The following is a 22,042-nucleotide window of genomic DNA, read 5'->3' as shown; positions in this document are numbered from 1 at the left end:
CTCGAAGCTCAAATTTATAGATTTATATTTATAGCAGTATCATTGTCCGAACACAGGGAGCCCAGGAACTATAATCAACTGTAGTACGCAGTCTCTATGAGCGGGGGGGGGGGGGTATCGGCTGGTATCTAGTGTAAGAAATAGACAAGGGATGAAGGCTCCAGCCAGCTCACATTTTTTAAACTCGAAAAAACAGACGAAAAAAATAAAAAAATAAAATCTAAAAAAAATACCAGTGTCACAAATTCGAGGATTGGCTAAGCACGCGGGAGCACACAATGAATGGTGATGACAAAGTGCATACAGTTAACTAAGCTATTTTATTCTCTAAACCTCATCAACAGATATTTATACTCAGAAATTAACATGAAACTAGTACACAGGAACTTATCACTAATTAATCACGTTAATCCTTCGATTGTTCACCCACCAACACGGAACGTGAGGTGGGATTAGACTGTCGTGAGACAGGTTAGTTTTACCCTACTGATGAGTAGCTGGGATTAGACCGTCGTGAGACAGGTTAGTTTTACCCTACTGATGAGTAGCTGGGATTAGACCGTCGTGAGACAGGTTAGTTTTACCCTACTGATGAGGTTTCCTACAACAACCAGGTTGAAGAATATTAGTTGCTCCTTCGAATTTCGCCAAAGATTTACCTACATTTTACCGATATCTGCAGAATAAATCAAGAAAAATACACAAATTGACTCCATTTAGGAATTCCTCAAACTGTGCCGTGCGTTCGGGCAAACCGTTAGGAATTCCTAAATGGAGTCAATTTGTCTATTTTTCTTGATTTATTCTGCAGATATAGGTAAAATGTAGGTAAGGCTTAGGCGAAATTTGAAGGAGCAACTAATATTCTTCAACCTGGTATTTTTATAGATTTTATTTTTCATTCTTTTCGTCTGTTTTTTCGAGTTTAAAAAAATATGAGCTGGCTGGAGCCTTCATCCCTTGTCTATTTCTTACACTAGATACCAGCCGATACCCCCCCCCCCCCGCCGCTCATAGAGACTGCGTACTACAGTTGATTATAGTTCCTGGGCCCCCTGTGGTCCGAATCGCTCGGTTTTCTTACCGACCATCCATGGCAGTCCCTACGAACCAGTTATTTGTTGTGATGAATGGGGGCGCTGTTCATCGTAACCCGGAAGTGGATTGGAAAGCCCACCACTGATCGTTACCCGCTTGGGAAGCTATTACAAGAAACCTGCTGAATTTCTGAATGTCCTGTTAGTGTGCCTTAATCGGAAGTCACTTATTATATTCATAATGTCATTTCAGCTTCGGCAAGAACAGTTTCCTTATGACGAAGGTAAATTTGCGTTTTTATTAAGTCTTACACGGTCCTAACACTCAACATCACATGGAGGTCGCATCATTATTTGAGATATTTGACAACAAATCCGAGGAATTCGTAGAATCATAGGAGGGTCTATGGTAGAATCAGTGCAAATCTACATGAAAAAATAACATTTTTTTGTTTATTTTACGATTCGTTGATACAAGAGTCACGTATAACTTGCTCTATTATTTACGTTGCATGGTGACGTTTTATCATTATTATTATTTTTTTACAGTGATAACAGAAATCTTCCCAAATATTAAATCCTGTCCGGGGTCATACTGTGGACGAATTGAAAGCGACACTGTATTTGAACACTGTGGTGAAAACGACACTGTATTTGGACCGTGTGGGGTACGTATTCGTTGGAATGGAATGAACCTATGTTGAATCTGAATTCGTTCCATTAGGACAACCCGAGTACTTTTTTGTTCAGACCGACAATTGTGTTTGGCTGTGTCGGCATTCGTCTTTTACGATATAGTGAATCCCCTCCCGCCCCCTTCTTTTCACCCAGATGAATTTGTCGTTAGATGGCGCTATAATGAGGTGTGTTGCTTACACATTACTGTATATGATTATTTATTATAGAGAGTTTATTTACATGTCAGATTGGTGGTCTGTAATATGGGTATTAATACCGAATATTGTTAAATTTCTAGCTCCAAACAATAGAATTTACTGCTTCATAAAAAGCTGTATTTGCATTCATTTCAAAATATTTCTGCACTGTTGTTCAAACATTCATATTTGTTTCTGATTTGGGGTAATGAACATCACAAACATTGACTTGTTCAAAGTTATTGACGTCATTTTCCTTTGATGCAGATGCAGAAGTGTTATAGCGTGTGATGGAAATAGAATCTGTCACTGTATGCAAATGTTGCACAGTGTGAAACGTTTTCATGAATACCGATCAAAATAAATAAATAATAAACGTATTACAAAAATACTGCCATGCTATGTGTTGGTCAATAGTTTGCCAAACAAAGTGGTCCATCTAGTCTTCATGTCCTGAATACAGAGAACAATTAATGAATGAAATCCAAACAATATCTTTGATGTTCAACAATAACATACATATATGTGTTTATTAATAAATATTAATTAATCCTCTTTCTCCCAAGTCTTATGCACTTGCAGGCCAGTCGTTGACCATTGACCGTAACACTATACCCCATATCTACCAAGTCTGACTTTGTTGCAACAAATCATTGTACTCATAATCTCCTAAGTCTGATGACCTTGCAGGCACTGTACAGTTGTAACATGATGCCCCTGGAGGGTGATGACAGCTGCTGACTGTGGTCAAACTTGGCTGTCAGTGAAGGGAAATAAACATAGTACATAACTGGCATAGCTAGCTTTGCAGTACGTTGCGAAATATAGCAGTTTTTTCCTGCCATAAATATTACAGTTTTCAGCAGATCAGGACAGGCTTGGGCCATGGATCAAATAAGTAAGTACAAGAGGAACAGATTTGGACCGCAAAAAAGCAATTTGTATCTACCACCTTACATAATAAGGGATTGGTCAGTTACTTCAGCCTAGGGGGGGTCGGCAGATTCCATGTTGCCAGCTGTAAATCTCAGTTGACCCACCCCCTATCAAATAAAAAAAAGTGGGTGACCCCCCCAACATTATATTTTAAAACATGCTGACCCCCCCCCCCCAAAAAAAAAAAAAAAAAAAACACAAAAAAAAAACCAAAGAAACATTGGCTCTGGCATGATTACAAAATGTATTATATGTGCATTGAAAATATCATGGTTTGCCATAATTTTGACATCAATTTTAGTGTTTGCATTTAATAGACCTTAGGAGGGGAGGGGAAGCATAAAGCCAAAAAATGACTACAGAAAAGGCTGCAGGAAGGAGGGAAATCTATGCTGCTAAAGATAGTAAATAAAAGCAAAGCTGTGAAGTACTCACTCAATAAATGCCCTTATAAGATAGGAAAAGAGGATTTGAATTTGCATACAATGGACGGTATAATGGGATCCCCACAGTCTTCATCCAGGGAAAACCCAAAGCCAAAGGTTTCAAGGTATATGCTCTCGCTGATTCAGTAACTCAGTACAACCAGGCTGAAGTAACTGACCAATCCCTAAGGAAGCTTAGACATGACTAGCAGAACTGGCTGTTCATCACTGTACATTCCACACTTTGTAGTGTTTATTTTTAGCAGAACTGGCATCATATCACTGTATTGAGTGTATATAGCATCATTTTATCTAGTTTTTATGCATGTGTTCGTATATATACATGTTATACAGTGTAGTGGCTTATATATTCCCTGTATTTCTATTACAGGGTTGCATGCTGCATGGTTCCCATCCCTACTATTTATTATGTCACTAAGAGAACTAAATTCATTGCGAATTACTGAGGAAGAAAGTGCTATCATTACAGGTCAAAGAAGGACAAGGTCTGGAGCAATATCAACATCAGGGCCGGGCAGTCACATACATTTTGATGAGGAAGGACAACAGTCTCCTGCAAACCCTCAAGACACTGATCAGGCATGTAATGAGGATGGTGAGACAGAGCACCAGGTAGAGACTCATACTGTTAGAGAAGGTGAGCGGGAAAGTCAGAGTTTTTCAGGTGACAAGGGTAATGATGAACATCCCCAATCCTCAGAACCAATGGATGTTGAGGAAGACGAGGGGCATGGGGATAGTGCAAGCAATAGTCATGCTGAAACTGTCACAAGGGGTCAGAAAAGATCCCGTCAAGAGGCCATGTCAGACAGTGATGATAGTACCAGTGATGAGGAGTACATGCCACACTCAAGTGGTTCCAGTGACTTGGGTACTACATCAGGGTCAGATGCAGAAATTTTCCCCTCAACTGAGGAAGATGAAAGGGAAAGACCTAATACTAGAGCATGTCGTCGTGCTAGAAATATGCCAAATTTTACCAGAATAGAGAGTATATGGGAAGACAGGAGGTATGAGGAACCAAAAGTAAGTGAGATTGACACCTGTGAGCCAGCAGATCCTGATGGGTGGACTCGCCGATTGACGAGACTTGATGTTGAGGAGTTCACAGGGGACCTCCCTGGGGCTGCTGTTTTTTTAGGGGATAGTGCTTCACCACTCAGCACATTTTATGAAATATTTCCACCATCATTGGTATCTAAACTGGTTGAAGAGACAAATAGCTATGCCAGATATGTACAACTCAGGAAGGGAGTTGATGTGAATTGGTCAGTGACCAATGAGGAGGAGATGAAAGCCCTGCTTGGAATCATGGTACTCATGGGCACTGATCCTAACACTGAAATTGCTGACTTTTGGTCGCAGAATAGAGCACTGCGTAATGACTTCATTGCCAATATAATGAGCAGAAACCGATTCCAAAAGTTGTTGCAATATTTTCATTGCAATGATGCAGCTACTGACCCTGCCAACATCCCGGATGTCACTGAGAGAACAAGACAACGCAGAGCCCAACCCATGTACAAAGTAGCCCCTGTATTGGATGTAATAATGCAACGTTCAAGGGACTGTTACAATCTACACCAGCATGTGGCAATTGATGAATCTATTATTGCATACAAGGGACGGTATAATGGGATCCCCACAGTCTTCATCCAGGGAAAACCCAAAGCCAAAGGTTTCAAGGTATATGCTCTCGCTGATTCAGTAACTCAGTACATGTATCACATGGTATTCATGACTGGAAGCCATGACCATGACCAGCGCAATGAATCCAAGACACTTGCCATTTGTGTTGATTTGATTCAACCCATTAGAAAACTCTACCATACATTATATACTGATAGTTTCTACACTAGTATAAACATAGCAGAACATCTGCTTGCACATCACTATACTCATGTAGTGGGGAGTGTCAGACAAGACAGGATAGGGTTTCCTGATGCCCTTAGAACCAACCCACGAAGAAATCCAGAAAGTGATCAAATAACTACCTTGCAGAGAGGTCAGTTTGCTTCTAGGCAAAAAGGTGAGATGGTCGCTGTTGTATGGCGTGATTCAAATTTACTTTCCTTGATCACAAACTGCAGAGAGGGATTCGGAACTGAAGATGACACCAGAGTGGTAAGGTACATCAGAAATGAACAAGGACGGAAGGTTGCATTCTCACTACCTGCCCCAGCAATGATAGCAGACTACAACCTATACATGGGTGGTGTAGATAGGACCAACCAGTTAAGATCTTACTACAGTTCCCAGCGTCAGTGCCATAAGTGGTGTAAATATGTATTCTTTTACCTGCTAGACACAGCATTAACCAATGCCCACGTAATATATGGTGAATTGATCAATGAAAAGAAAGCTCACAAATCTTTCCAAGTTGAGGTAGGCACAGCATTGGTTGGTGGTTTTACATCCAGAAAGCAGAGACTGAGTAATGCAGAACCACCCCTTACCACATACAAAAACCACAACTTGATTCGTGGGACAGGCAGAGGTGTGAGCTGCAGATATAAAACTGAACATAAAGACTCCCAGTAATTGTTACATCACCACAGTATTCAAGTGTAGGGAGTGTAGTATTCACCTCTGTAAACCATGTTTCTTGCCATACCATGTAGAAGCTACCTGTGGTGGTAAGGGTAAGACAGCAGAGACCCAAACTGTTAGAGTTGACATAGCTGAGGCAGTCAGACGATGGAATGCTGATCAATCAACCTCTCTACCAAGAACACAGACCACAGTTGTTGCTACAAGGAGGCAAGCTGGTGCTAATCCAAGGGGGCAAGCCACTACTACTGTCACAGAAGTATCTACTGCAAATCAACAGGAACAAGCTAGTACCTCAAGCGGACAAGCCAATACTAGCACAGAAAGATCCACTATTAATTCAAAAGAACAAGCTATTACCTCAAGGGGAAGGCCACGGGGAAGGGGATGTGGTCGTGGTAGTGGTAGAGGAAAAAAGACCCAGAAGAAAGGGAGAAAATGACAATAATATAAGAATTTTAGTTAGCTGGTCCCCAGGGGTGGGGGTGGGGGGAGTAAGATCCTACATGGTCATTTGCAGACATGTGATTGACCATGTTCACATATTTATATTTTACAGATTAGATTAGAGAAGACAGTTAATACTACACACTATATATATTTAAAGTATCACAGGTGTAAGTCCCCGCAGGTGAGAACTCTGAAGTACCTGCAATTCAGGGATACAATGCCAGAAATAAAAATATTAGTAGCCCAAGTCTGATACTCCAGTACTAACTGTTTGGCCCAAGCCTGTTGGGCTTGCATGAATATTTTTTTCGGCGGCCCAAATCCGTCGTACTCTGTCGGGCAAATGCTGGTAAAAATCTTGGTCATACAACCTGTTGCAAGTATGACAGACTTGGTAGATATGGGGTAATTGCCATCGGACAAAAGAGGATTAATAAGTATTAATATTTTAATTTGAGTAAGTAACATTTTAATTGGCATGGCCTTGCTTCATGACCAATCATAATTGAATGGTATTGCCTATATATTAATCATGCTCTTTCTGTGGAAATAATCACTTGTAGTAGCTTCCACACTTCAAAATAAACATCAAGACTTACAGTGAAGATGAAACTGAATTGAATTAAATTCTATAAAAACTTTGTCTCAAATTGATTGAATTTTTTTCTTACAGCCTTGCCCATGGGGTGAAACTACTAATGGATCATCCATATGTACTCCATGCACAGACAGTCCTACATTTTATGACTGGCTGTACCTGGGGTTTATGGCATTATTGGCACTTGTGTTAAACTGGTTCTTTATTGAATATTTTGCAAAGCAGAAAAAGAGGTGAGTAAACTTTATATGCATTAAGTACTAGTATGTTTGATATGAATTCAATGCAATGTATACATTACATGTAAATTACATTTTTTGTTTAATTAATTCACACTGCATGACAAGATTTAAGCTATGTATTAAACAGAATTATTGTGGAAGAGTCTTCAATACAGAAGGTACTGTAAAATTCTTTATTGTAGCTGCAATTAATTTTTGCTGAAATGGCTTTTTGGGTGTTTTGTATGGCATTTAATTTAACTGATTTTTGATGAGTTGAATGTAAAATATAAGAAAAAAGATATATTCGTTGGATTTTATTTTCACTGAAAGCGAAAGTTAATTCCAAGTGAAAATAAAGTATTTTAATTAAATGGTACAGAGATGATCAGGATTTAAGGCAAGAACAAAAAGTGATCTTTTACTTTATGTTACATATAATAGATACTAAACACTGTTGTTTTAATCACTATACTGCTGGAAATTCAAGGATGAGATGCACCAATAGAGACATCCTTTGATAGCTGCCATGATTTATAGTTTAAAAATCTGGCATTTCAAATTCACCAATTGCATGTAGTGATAGTTAAAATTGTGTAGACCGTTGATTTTGCTGGAAACTGGATATATTATATTATTATACATCTATCACTGTAACACCATAAGTTGCAGTATGTTGTAATTTGCGTTATTTAAGGTGTATTTTCATCTTATCATATTAGGAAATGCAAATTCCAAATATGGAATGATTATGCACGTTATCGTCCTCTAATAATAATAATAAAACAAACATGGCTGCCACCAGGGTTTCACCGGACTCCAGTCAAAGAAGTTCGCTGATTCTGTTCTAAACTTTTTGGATTTCGGCATTCCCATGATGTATCCCTGGAAGGAAAAGATGTATAATAATAAGGTTATTACGAAGATACCTCAAAGTATGCACTCAGACAGTAAACTGTCACATCGGTTGATACTCCTGCTGTACAGTCTTTTTGGAAATTTTGCTTTATGTTTTCCAATTAGCCAATATATAAACTGTTTCAAATATGGTAAAGCTGAATGTTTCCACAATACATTGATAGTTTCAGATACTCGTCAACGGGCATTTACATGCGCAAAATGTGGGGCTTACAGCACAATACATATAATCAGTTTTCAGACATTTTATTAAAGGGCAATGGACGTAATGCTACACCCTGCATGTAAAATACATTGTTTGTTTACATGAAATTCGAACAAGCGCTGTGCAATGATAACCTCCCTGTAAGTCAAAAATTTTTAACCAGGTATTGCTGTCAGTTTATTCATATTGTACACTATTGATCAATGTTTCTCCAACACTAATGATGAAAACATATGATAACATGTTACATAATAACCATTTCATTGGACTCAGACTCTTTGTTACATAGCATGATAGACATACAGACATGCACAGCTTAGCACCTGATATTCACTTGATGTGTTTATTACAATATCTTGTAAATAAATGCATTCTGATAAAAAGTGAAAACGTTCTTGATCAAAGGTTTACATCCCATGCAAATGTTTATATCCTCGGGACGGACCCACGTCACAGACGTTCCACGTTGCTAAGACGCGCACCACTGTACCATGCATTTCTATGGGCTCTGTGCATGCTGCTGTAGAACGCCGGTCGAGCCGGTGAAAATTTGAGAAAACAACACAAACTCAACTTTGAAGTAATCCTGAACAACCAAATTTATATATGTTACACACGTAGGGCTAATCTTGTTACACTGTTCAGAGGAGTCTCAACAACCATCCCCAAGTACCGTTTTCTGCGAGTTTTTGGCCTTTGTTTTCACCGTGAGGGTTGCCAGGCGGGAGCATGCAGGCGGTGAAAATGCCCGGATGTCCGCCCCCGAGGATAGGGTGTTTTGGCATGCAAGGAAGTTGTTTTGAAAATAGAGGATTGGGTGTTTATAAATAGAGCACAAACAAGGGAATGACAAATGTTGTAGTGGGATAAACTATTTAAAATAGGGGCCTCAGGTCAATGATGTCATATTTATTTTAATGGGCAACAGCACTGGACATTCCAAGGTATTTCACAATAATCATGCTTCTCTCTGAGACATACCATTATGCCACAGGGGGAACAGAATGTTTATTTCTCAATTTCTGCTGACACAGCACACTATAGTGGCTGTACTTTTGTGACTCAACACAGCACACACAATTGACCTAATTACTGTAATTAATACTGAAATTTTACACAAAATTCCGTGTGTATCACTATAATCATATTTATATCTATATTTATTACAGAGCAATAATATTACATATATCTGCTTTGCTGGAGTGCTCACTGGCTGCCATTGCAACATTGTTACTTCTTGACCCTATTGGTAAGTTTTATCTTTCCCAAATTGAAATAACTGACTTTTTATCAACATTTGGGCATCTGAAATGGAAAACAATCATAGCAAATATAAGAACTGTAATAGCTGTGTCTTGTGCATAAAATTAACCACTTCAGGATGTAGTAGAATTTTTCCTGAAGTAAAATACATATTAATTACATTCCCAGTAGAGTAATAAATATTTTATGAAAGCCCAGACTTTAACTTAAATAAAAATCAAAGTTTTATCAGGCACATCCCTCAGTTAGTCACATGATCGTAAAGTAAATAATCCATTATTGAGACTTTGATTCAGTATTGTGAAGAAATTAAAAGGGCTATTGTGTTCATCGAAAACTGCAGAATAAAACACTAAAAAAATATAGGTCAAAACTATTTTTTGTAACATTTCTGGTTTGTTGAACAGGTCTGAGTTTATGTTTTACTGGAATTTGGTGTCTGTTTTTACATTTTTGTAGTAAAATCTCTAGAATGTGTAAATTTATAAAAGAATTCTGAAGACTTATTGTTCATTTATACCACATCTAAAATCACTAAAAAAATGACCTAAGAGTACTCTTCTGATTGACCGGGTTTGTGCTAGAATTGAATTGCTTGAAAATGACCGAAATGGACAACAAACCATAGTAGTTGTGGTAATATCTGACATTGAGAAACCTGTAAACACCGTATTTCATGGTTCTGTGTTGTAGATAATATAAAGCTATAATTTCTGCTCGTTATCAGTTTTGTTAGTTATTCCAATGGTCAACAATTATTAATCAAATTGAACTATTTTCAGGCCTCGTAGAACAACACAGTTACGTTGTACAAATATGATTACATAATCTATGTTTGCTTACTTAAGTGTGCTGCAAGTGTTATCCAAAATACTAGTAACAATATTTGGTTGAAACTCCACTCAGGATATTCGGAATAAAGAAAGAACATTCGTTGTTGCATTCGTAGGCTTGGATGCGCCAATATTGCCTTATACGCGAGTAGGTCTGTTCAATTTTAATAATGGAATGAACATCATTCTATACACATGTCTTCAAATTTGTAACATTGTCGACATTTAGTCGTTGTGGTGGTGTAAACATCGTCGAGGCTTTTCGCAATTTATTTACTATGGTTGCCGAATCTACCATCACTAGAGAACACGTTAACATTGAAAGTGATACTAGATTCGAGTTGCATGCGGAGATGCAGTCAGTTAAAGTGCCTGTGAAAGGGCTGCTATTTTCACGCCTACAATTATCTATTGATACATAAATATTATTAATTTTTATGTTTCTAAGCATAAATAATTTTTTTTAAGTGAAAAAATGTGTTTTAAACTCAGTCTACGGAAACTTTTTTTTGTGTATTTTAAAAGGAGGCTCCTTATTAGCTTCTCGTTTGCATACAGAAATTCCCCTTGTGACGTCAGAGGGGAAGTCGCTGGGCAGCTTGCATTGCCGATACGTGTAAATAAGGCAAATTTCTTGTGCTGTTTTCTCGTCTTTGACTAAATTGCCACTTATGTATTTGTTCGTCGAGGAAGAATGGACCATAATGAACACATATTATCAAGTTTGTTGCATGGGGTTGAGTCAGATGCGAAATATGTCCGGCCTGGTGTAGCTAGTCACCGTGGTCGTCAAAATCAAATTTGACGGCTGAATGGTCTTATTATTTAGCAGGTTACTAGACACTATTGATTTATAAAAAAGAGAAATAATTAAAAAAAAAACGACAAAACACAGTTACTACATAAATGACTGCCGCATTGTAATGGTTGAACGCGTCGGGTCATGAGGGGGACAAGTGCGTGAATGGCAGCGTTTAATTGGATAACAAAAATAATTGAGAGCGACTCACATACAGACAAATTCAGAGTGGATTTAGCGTGATTTTCGTGATTATGGCATCATATTAAAGAAATACATTGACAGCTCAAGCCCGGATTCTTATTTCGTAAATTTTTACGCCGATCAAGCTGCAAGTAAAGGCAACAAAGGTGTGAATTCGACATTCAACACCAATAACCGAACAATTCAGATAGTTTTAGCCTGTGAAAATGAAAACATCCTGAGGGCTGCGTAATTTCCTGTTTGTCCGACGCTTCGTTTTCGCGTCATTATCAAAATTACTGCTACGTTTTACATAACACGGGTGGTCTCTATAAAGTGATAATCAGGATCGCAAAAAAAATCAAATCATTTGAAACAAATACTCGACGTCTCTCTCCCTTCTGAAATCCGTCTCAGTGATCATGGGCTGGTCCGGAATCTATTTTTTCGAAAACGCTTTGTATTTTCGGCGTTTCTCGTTAAAACCTAGTTGTTTTGTCATGTACAAGGACAGTTTTTCAACAACAAAAAAAGAATCTGAGGTGAAGTGGACACTGCATATGACGCTGTTAGGAGGAAGTCCACCCCAACCTTTTCTCGTTATTTTCACGGCTTTCGTCCACCAATTTCGCACCTTCGGATCGATTCGAAACGTGTAAATACTTACACTATAACTATACGCATTACTGCAACCGCCCACAACACAACGTTTAACCATCATAAAAGTTTGTTGCGAAAACAACTTCTTAAAATTCGCTCTCTCAAAAATAAAATAAAATAGACAAAAGAAACGCCGATTAAAAAATGTATATCGTTTAAAAGTACAGTTGTACGTTGAATGACACAGTGATAAAAAAGTACGGCCCAGGGGTATGGCTTCCTTTCAGATTTTTGCATTTGGTGGCGCACTTTCGGCGAGAATCGGAAATCTGGAAACAGTCGACCGTTTCAGGATAGGTGGGCGTGGCTACAGCACGGGAAATATCTCAAATTTACTTGGATACGAGTAATCATTTTCAGCAAAAAAATTGCCCATTTCAGTGGGGCACAGATCTAAAATGGGAAGCGTGTGGGTGGGCATTGCACAGGCACTTTAAATGAGGGTTCATTGCCATGCAATATTGGACAACATATGAGCTTTATTTTTGTATTGATGTACTACTCAATTTCTGGTTTCAAAACAGACTGTAATGCGAGTTTCAATAACTGCCCTGACAATACTGATTTTGTATTAATTTGAAAGTGGTTTTCTTGTTTTGAGGAAAATAGAAAACAGTCGGTTGGTGTGGGGCTGCATTCTGAATGAGACCCCCATCTGTGCCTCGACGATTCGCCTATCTGTATCTTACTGCTCCCACACCGAAAACAGAGCGTTCGCTTCAACACTTCCGTATTAAGCATGTGAAGATCCACAAATCTCAAGGACCCCTTGACACTACCAGTTTCAATTTCCTGGCTCCAATCAGGAGAATGCGATAACAACAACAAACTCAGTGGAGAGTTTTTTTGGTGTGGTATCCTCAGTCGCATTAAGCTCACTGTCTGACTCACTGCTTAGTAATGCAACCTTTGCTTTCGTGCATGGTACTCGATCCTATCTTTGCTCCTTTGTATTACATTTTTATCTCACAGGTCCTTTTTTTCTCTTCATATGCATCTTCGCTAGTCAATGCATTGTGAACTTACAGTATGCATGCATGTGTAATGTTTTTGTTGGTTCTTATGCAAATTAGAGTCAATGTTGTGTTTTCTGCTGTTTATCTCTGTTGTGATAAGTTCTTATATCGGTAAGTGTTCCGTTTCCTGTGACACGAACATTTTCAGACTCACTTGCCAATAAAACTTGATTTTTAGATGTCTTCAGGGGTGAATTTTGACAAAACAATGTAACCAGTCCTGTCATGAATACAGTAAGCATTTTACTTCTGAAAAACTTCTACTACATCCTTACCATATCCAGCCACTTACCAAAATAGTGAAAGTAGCATAATCGACGGCCTTCTGCGCTGGTTTATTTGAGTGAGCATTACAGCGACAACAAATGTTCTGCCTCTATACACTGTAGTTGTGTGTATGGTGCTGTATAGCAGCTGATATTTTTTTAAATAGGTTTATTATATTGTCTGCTAGGAAATAAAATTTGTAAAGAAACATAATTTCTATTTATGTTATATTATATTTTACTCCTAACCTAACCAGATTGCAGTTTATTAGTCCCCGTTCAGACGCAGTCCGAAAACGGGGACTTATGTTTTGACCTCCTTGTGTCTGTGCGTGCGTGGACCTGTATCTTAGAAATGCCTGGACCAATCACAATCAAACTTCACACATACATCATACATGATATTATACATATGCACGTCAATTTGTTTCACGATCTGATTCAAGATGGCCGAATGGCGGTCATTTTTGTGCTAAAAATCATCAAAATCAAGCATTTTTCGGCTGTTTACAGATGGATTTTGTTCAAAATTGGTATATATAGGTTACACATTGTAGGACCTTGATGCACATCATATTGTTTTACGATCTGATTCAAGATGGCCGAATGGCGGCCATTTTCATGCTAAAAAATCATAAAAGTCAAGCATTTCTCGGCTGTTTACAGATGGATTTTGTTCAAACTTGATATATACATTAGACATTATGGAACCATGATGCAAATAATTTTGTTTTTCAGAAAACATTCAAAATGGCCGACTGGCGGGCTTCTAGACCCATATCTCTGACTTATTTTGACTGATTATGTTCAAATTTTAAATATTCATTATACATCATGTCATAGATATACAGATATATTGGTTTGACGATCCTATTCAAAATGACCGAATGGTGGTCATTTTTGTGCTAAAAAATCATCAAATATCAAGCATTTCTGGCATTTATGGATGGATTTCGTTCAAACTTGGTACATACATTAGACATTACGGGTTCCTGATGCACGTCATTTTATTTTTCAGATTGGATTCAAAATGGCTGACTGGCGACCATTTTGTTTTAATGATTGGGCTTCTAGGGCCATATCTGTTAAATGCTTTATATCTTAAATTTGATAACTAACAGGAACCCTGCCATGCATGGCTTGTTTATTTTTGACTCCCATGTGCGAAGCACAAAATGGGAGTCTTTGCAGTTAGTGTGTCTGTATGTGTGTGTGTATGTGTGTATGTGTGTATGTGTGTATGTGTGTATGTGTGTATGTGTGTATGTGTGTGTGTGTGTATGTGTGTCCGACTGTTCCACTGCTATCTCAAGAACCATACATCGGTTTTTGATGAAACTTGGTGCATAGATGCTCTGGGCCAATGCGCAGATTTGATTAGGTTTTGGTAAAAATCCATGCTCGTTAATTACCTAATTTGCATGATAATTAGCCAATTTTTAGCTGTTCTATGACTGTTCCACTGATATCTAAAGAACCACTCATTGGATTTTGATGAAACTTGGTACATAGATGCTCTGAACATATGCGCAGATTTGATTAATTTTTGGTAAAAATCCGTGCATATTAATTACCTAATTTGCATGATAATTAGCTATTTTTTAGTGGTTCCATGACTGTTCCACTGATATCTAAACAACCACTCATTGGATTTTGATGAAACTTGGTACATAGATGCTCTGAACTAATGCTAGGTTTTGATTAGTTTTTGGTAATAATCCGTGGACACTAATTACCTAATTTGCATAATGATTAGTCAATTTTCGTTTTTTCCACTGATATCTCAAGTACTAATCATCACATTTCAATGAAACTTGGTACATAGATGTCATAGGACACTGCACAGACCTGATAGTTTTTATGGTAATATCAGTACATATTAATTACCTAATTTGCATAATTAATTAATTTTCAGCATTTGATATAAGTAGTTAGCATTACATTTCAATGAAACTTGGTACTTACATACTCAAGGACTATGCAGAGATTGATTGTTTTCGATAAATATTTGTGCATATTAATCACCTAATTTGCATAATTAGTTAATTTTCAGCTTTTCCACGGGTATCTCAAGTACTAATCATCGCATTTCAATGAAACTTGGTACATAGATCCTTTAGGACTATGCAGAGACCTGATTAGTTTTAGGGTAAATAATTGTGCATATTAATTACCTAATTTGCATAATTAATTTTCAGCTTTTCTACTGATATCTAAAGTACTAATCATCACATTTCAATGAATCTAGAATTATGCAGACCCAATTAGTTTCCGATAAATATTTGTGCATATTAATCACCTAATTTGCATAATTAACCAACTTTCACACTGATATCTCAGGTACTATACATCACATATCAATGAATGTACATGGATGCTGTAGGACAATAGACAGACCTGAATAATTGCAGGTTAAAATCTGTACATATTAATTACCTAATTTGCATAATTAACCAATTTTAAGCTTTCACACTGATATCTAAAGTACCGTAAAAACTCCAAAATTTCGACCGGTTTTAAATAATTGGTGTTAGATATGTGACGTGTTTTTAGAGTCAAAATTAAGGTGCATTTTCGGACGGTCGAATTTTGATTTGCGATTTGACCTATTTGACCTAAGAGAACATGGCGGATATCCTACAGCATCAAACGTTTATACGAGACCGGAATCATTCGCTTACGATGAAACTAAGTTGACTTTTATTTGTATTTCATAACCATTCAACAAATTTATTTTGTGTACATTATTATAATCACTACTGAGTACAGTAATAATCAACAATTCAGAAACGCAGCATGCCGAGATTTTTGTGTTCATTTTTATTTCAAACTTCGTTTATTTAGAATATATTTTCGTTACCAATAAAATAAAAATCTCTCAGTCAATCAGAAACCCGGATTCATGCCTTCGAGGAAGGTCCCGTTTGAACGCTCACATCGTTTTTTTTTTTCGTTTGTGGGAAAACTAAAACTGGTCGCAATTTTCGAATAAGAATGAGTCGGCAATTTTTAGTGGAATCGAAAATTTGGAGGTAAATGAAACACCGAAACCCGGCAAATAAATAGGCAATCGAATTTTTAGAGGGGTCGAAATTTTGGAGTTTTCACGGTACTAATTATTCCATTTCAATGAAACTTAGTATAAAGATGCTCTAGGACAATGTACAAACCTAATTAGTTTGGGGTAAAAATCTGTTCATATTAATTCCCTAATAAGCATAATAATTCATAATTTTTTGGTTCTAATCACATTTCAATTAAACTTGGAGACATAGATTTTCTGTTACATTGCGCAGACCTCATTAGTTTTACACTCAAATCTGGTCATATTTATTTTCTGATTTGCATACATTTGTAATTAGTTTTCAGCTAAGTAATTTCGAATTATATTTAATGTGTCTCCAATACTCTCAGCACATGGGAGTTCTTTCTAAGCTTTCTTTGATTTTTCAATATGAGTGTCTTTGTGTTGTTTCCATTGCTAAAAACTACAGGAAAATAATCTTAAGGCAGATATATCACACAGTATTGCAAAATACTTCATATATTCGCTCACCGATGACTTATGCATGTATGTCATGAATTGTTTCATACCTTGTGGTATACCTGTGTCCAGTGCAGAGTTAATGCTTAAATAAACCATATCAATTTTATAGTTTTTACAAATCTTTGAATTGTGACTGAATTTAATTCCTAAATAAATGTACCTCGGCTCTTACAAATAAAATTGTCTATATCTTTATATAATATTTTTCAGGTTCATTTCAAATTCGTTCTTGTACAGTGACTGGTCTCAGTGATTGGTACACCATGTTATTTAATCCCAAACCTGGTTATACTACAACACTACACTGTACCCATGAAGCAGTCTATCCATTGTAAGTATACATACAGTATTGAATACACTGTGATTGTGTTTAACTTTTACAGTGACTGTAGTCTTATAGATATATTGCATATGGTTTACATAATGAATGCTACAAAACCAAAACTGAATTTAGCACTGTATATAGCTGTCCTGTGACTATTACCTTCACTGTCAGGTAAAATTCATTTTCAACATAAATTTCCATTACGTTTTGACTTTTTTTAGTTTTTATCCAGCTTGATATTACTCTCAATATTTTGATCATTATTTGTTATAGGAAAAACTAGCCACGATAACCTTAAATTATTATGCTGAAAGATAATGATGGTAATAAAGTAACATTATGATAGGAAAGTAGCCACACATACAGCCGTGTCATATTGTCCCAAACATGGAATATCTGGACTTCCCCTTATTTTTCTTCATTTTCATTGGTTGCAACAAATGATGTTACTAGTAAATTGTTATGATGTACAGGTAGTACAATCAATAAATTATAAAAATATTTAATACTAAGCAAAAAACGATTGCAATAATCTGATTTAATCTAATGTATGGTTGAGTAAAAAAAATAGTTACAATATATATTCTTATGTTTTACAGGTACACAATAGTATTCATCTACTACGCATTTGACTTGGTATGTCTGATGTTTGTGAGGCCTCTGTTAGCAACAAAGCTGTGCACTGGTTTTGGTAAACCGTCAATATACGCAGCTCTGTATTTCCTACCTATATTAACTGTTACACAGGCTGTAGGTGCTGGACTAATCTGTAAGTACATGGTGGGGCAGGGGCTGGGGTGCTAGATGGTGAGGTACGTGTGTTATCGACTGTCTATAGTGACAAGTAGAAAGGGATTCACAATGCATCGTTGCTGGGTTTTCATATCAATATGTAGACCAATTGAGTATTTATTTTCTTTCATATGTTTTAGTTTAGACCAGCACTTGACATAATTAGTTCTACTATATCTAGCAGACATAACATAATGGCCATCTGACAGCCATTTTCTTTTAATAAAAGCTATTCAGGAGCCATTTCTCTGATGTGCTTTGACCATGCAATCACTTTCAAACATGATATGCACACATATTCGTTTTTGACACTCAAATTCAAGATAGCAAAATGACAGACAAATTTCATTCATACATACATTGAATATAATACAACGCAGGTCATTTTGTTTTTCTGAATGGATCGATAGCTGACTAATTTCAGTTTTGTTGAGCAACCAGAAACTGGACATGGTTTGTTTTGTTCTAGTATGTCCTACTGGTTTCTCAGGTATACGTTCACCAATTTGTAATGATGACAAGACATAAAAGATTTAATTTGCATGCCAACTTGATTTTGATCTTGAATAAAAATTTCCTTGACGTCTTTCGTATTTTCAGTCCTCATGAGGTATACAGTTCTGCCAAATAAAAACATGACTATGTCTTCATAATATCCCCAGCAAATTTTAGCTTTTATGCTTAAATCTCATAAAATACAGAAAATGAAATGAAACTTGGAACACATATTTTTAGCATAATATACAACATCTGGTAAAACATAATAAATAAGATGTAATCTTTTTGCACTGCAAAAAAAACACTTATTAGCTCTTTGATTTAAACAAATTTAAAATACTTTAAAGTTTACTCCAACTGTCTCTGTCTGTTTTATCCACTTTGTTACTCATATAAATTTGCATATCTCAACCTTTACCCTTTGAAAAACACCCAATCATGTAAGACATGATGTCACCTACTTAAATAATTAATAAATTACATACCCATATTTGTCAACGTGCAACTGAATCTTTTAGGTGTTTTCTGTTCACTTTTGATGTTACTCGGTATATTTTTGTATAGTTGTAGTAAATCAATGTGCAATTAATATTGTTGTGTTGGTAAAACAGATAATACACTTTTAAGTCAAACTCTGTTTGAGTCAAACAATGTAAAATATTATTCACTGGCACCTGTATCAGTGATGGGATGTTTTCTCATACACAAACGAATGTCAGGAAATCAATGGATTTGGTGTGTGGTCAGAAATTGCATCAAAGAAAACTGATAAACTATTACATTATAATTTGACACAATCGCAGCAGATATGAACACTCTAAAATGGTGATTCCTAACAAATGTTCTCCTTTATATCTCCCGATGACTGTTCAAGTTGAACAGAAACAAACACGATACTAAATATGCTGAATGACTCATTGGCTTGGGTTACTGTGGACAGAAACAAGAACTTGTAGTCACGCGTTTGCAAGGTTTTGAGAAAATAACGCAAACTCTTTTGAAATGACATGATATCTTGACACATTCGTCAACCATATTCCAACTCAATGCATCAAACAATGTACACTGAAGTCTCTGGTTCGACAGACTTTCATTGGTTGGTGATGGCACCCATAGAGATTTTGTTAGGACCTATGAGTGACTTGAATAAGTGATTTATTTATAAAAATGTGACCAATCAACATGCCGCATTTGAAATGTGCATACTGAAATGTGCATTACCTGTGCTGAGTAAAAATGTTGAAATTGATATTCTTATCTACAAATATTTTTGATTTAACAATTTGTCCTTTATTCTACCTTTAATAATATTCATTAATTCTGTGTTTTCCAGATTATTCATTTCCATATATTATTGTTATTGCTTCATTGTTGACAAGTGCTCTACATTTTGCTAAAAAAGAAATCGAGGTAAGTACAGCGCTTGTGGCATGTGTGTCTTCGCATATACAAACAATTGAGAGGAATAAACAGACTGTAAACTTGAGGAATCTCTGCCTTGTTTTGCTCATTATTTTGAAAACAACAAATACTGCGTGATCACAAATGGTCTGAGTAACTTCAGATGTATAATTGTGGTGTATATAATGTCACCCACTCTTGTTTACCATGCAATGGTATGATGCATTTCTACATTTACATATTATGGTAATTAATAAAAAACTGAGCTAACAGTGCGATTTTGATTTCTTCCCTGTTCTTCTGAATTTTTTTGTTTTTTATTTATAACCATTTCTTGTTTTTTGGGATTGAGTGTTAATAATGATTGACTGTATGCTGCATAACTATATATATATATAAAATATATTTTACTTTGATTTTGTTTGGTGAAAACAGCATTGACTTATTAACCAAGTAGTTCTTTCTTTTTTTTTAATATTATTACAGAGTTTCAAAGACCTTGTGAAAAAACCTCAGAACATTGTTATTTTGCTTGGACACTGGCTGATCCATGCATATGGAATAATAGCAATAACTCAACTAGAGGATTTAGTATTACATGCATCGTTATTAGCTTTAGTACCTGTGCCAGCAGTCTTCTATCTTATCACAGTCAAGTTCACAGACCCAACCAAGATACAAACTTACTCAATTTAAAATGTACATTATCAATATTTGTGTCTCTGCAATGCTGCTCTGAATAGTGTGAATATATTGTCATTGTATGACAGTAAATATTGCAAAGTAGGAACAAAGATGAATCTGTTTTGAAAGTACATATTTGAAGTATGATCTTAATAAGAGCAGGATTGGTGCCATGCATAGAAACCTCCTGCTAGATAATATGTGGTTGTGATTCTAGACTGTTCACCTAGCAGGAGTACACAGTACCAAAAGAAATATGTTTGGGAAACTTGTGTGAACAGTTATAATGAAAACCGTCTTTTGTGAGAACTCTGGGAGTGTAAATTCTACTGTCGCTTTGTTCTCCAGTTGGTCTTCATCATTTTCACTACATGCTATATGCAGTTCTAAACATAAACATTGCTCAGAATTGTAGCAATAGTATTTTTATCAACACTAAACTTATGACTAATCACAACACATAATTTTGATAATTGTTTATAAATGAGTATATCTCTAAAAACTGGCCACCATCAAAAACATATGTTTTTGTGCAAGTTCTCCCCTCTGCAGATCCGACGACATACAGGGTCACTTTAAATATTCAAGGCATGACTGGCAGTGTGTAGATGTTTAAATAAAAGCATTGGGGTAAAATGTATAATATCCGTGTTATATAATTAGAATTTTATGAACTGACTATAATGAGTGAAACAAGATTTAGTATTTTCATTTCGGCACAACTCAGAATTGTTGTCAAGTTTACTTGTATTGGGAATGTATCATGCCTTCAGTAAGACAACATAAAGCCTTTTCTGAGTTAATTATTACAAGAAACCATTTTAATCCTATACACAAGTTGGTTTATCAAATTCTGTGACTTTGTCTTTATAGACACACCAACAGCAAACACTAGTGGTGAAAATGTTCACATTCTCCATGCTCATTAATTATGGCAAATAGATTTGAGCACAGTCCCTCCACAACTGTGATTTGAGCTATGTGTAACAAATACTACTGTAACAGTAATCCATTCTGCTCATATTATATAGTTTGATACTCGTGCTATTATTTAATTTATGTACATTATTAAAGTGACATTTTTGTTTCATTAAAAGTACAACTGTACGTGTTCACCTTTATTATATATATATTAAGTTTCATCTGTGATTTTCTTTGCATAAAAATTTGTCACATTGCACAGCAAAGTGCCAAAGATTTAATGTTATCTACTTTTGGTGAGACAAAACATTCAGAAGAAAAATGCAATCAATCTACACATGTATATAATGTGATGAAAATATCAATGTTTTTGTGCGCAAGTTACTCCAAAATAAGTAAAACACATTTAAACATAGAACCAGCAAAAATTATTTTATTTGGAAGTCTGTTGTAAATAAAACACCAGTTGTGAAACATTTGTTATGAATATCATAAAATTGACATTAATATCTTTTAAAAAGTTAATCTGCAAATAAATACATGAATGGTTTGTACTTCAAGATGGCTGCCACTATTGACAATGTCAAAGTTAACATATTAATGCAAAGAAAGTCTCTG

At 36.1% G+C, this 22,042-nt stretch overlaps 1 protein-coding gene across 1 annotated transcript; it reads left to right on the top strand.

Moving 5' to 3' along the window:
* The first annotated feature begins 1,166 nt into the window (after nt 1–1,166).
* Nucleotides 1,167–21,629, top strand: LOC100374919 (JNK1/MAPK8-associated membrane protein-like). Its single transcript, XM_006815727.3, has 8 exons — nt 1,167–1,321; nt 1,587–1,705; nt 6,968–7,125; nt 9,406–9,485; nt 17,014–17,134; nt 17,728–17,897; nt 19,752–19,828; nt 20,306–21,629. Exons 1-8 carry the CDS (start codon nt 1,279–1,281, stop codon nt 20,513–20,515), a joined length of 978 nt encoding a protein of 325 aa, XP_006815790.1. The 5' UTR covers nt 1,167–1,278; the 3' UTR covers nt 20,516–21,629.
* The last annotated feature ends 413 nt before the right edge of the window (nt 21,630–22,042 follow it).

This window comes from Saccoglossus kowalevskii, chromosome 2, assembly GCF_978046115.1.
Source record: "Saccoglossus kowalevskii chromosome 2, keSacKowa6.1, whole genome shotgun sequence".
Classification (NCBI taxonomy): domain Eukaryota; kingdom Metazoa; phylum Hemichordata; class Enteropneusta; family Harrimaniidae; genus Saccoglossus; species Saccoglossus kowalevskii.
This window is presented reverse-complemented; position numbering and strand designations above follow the sequence as displayed.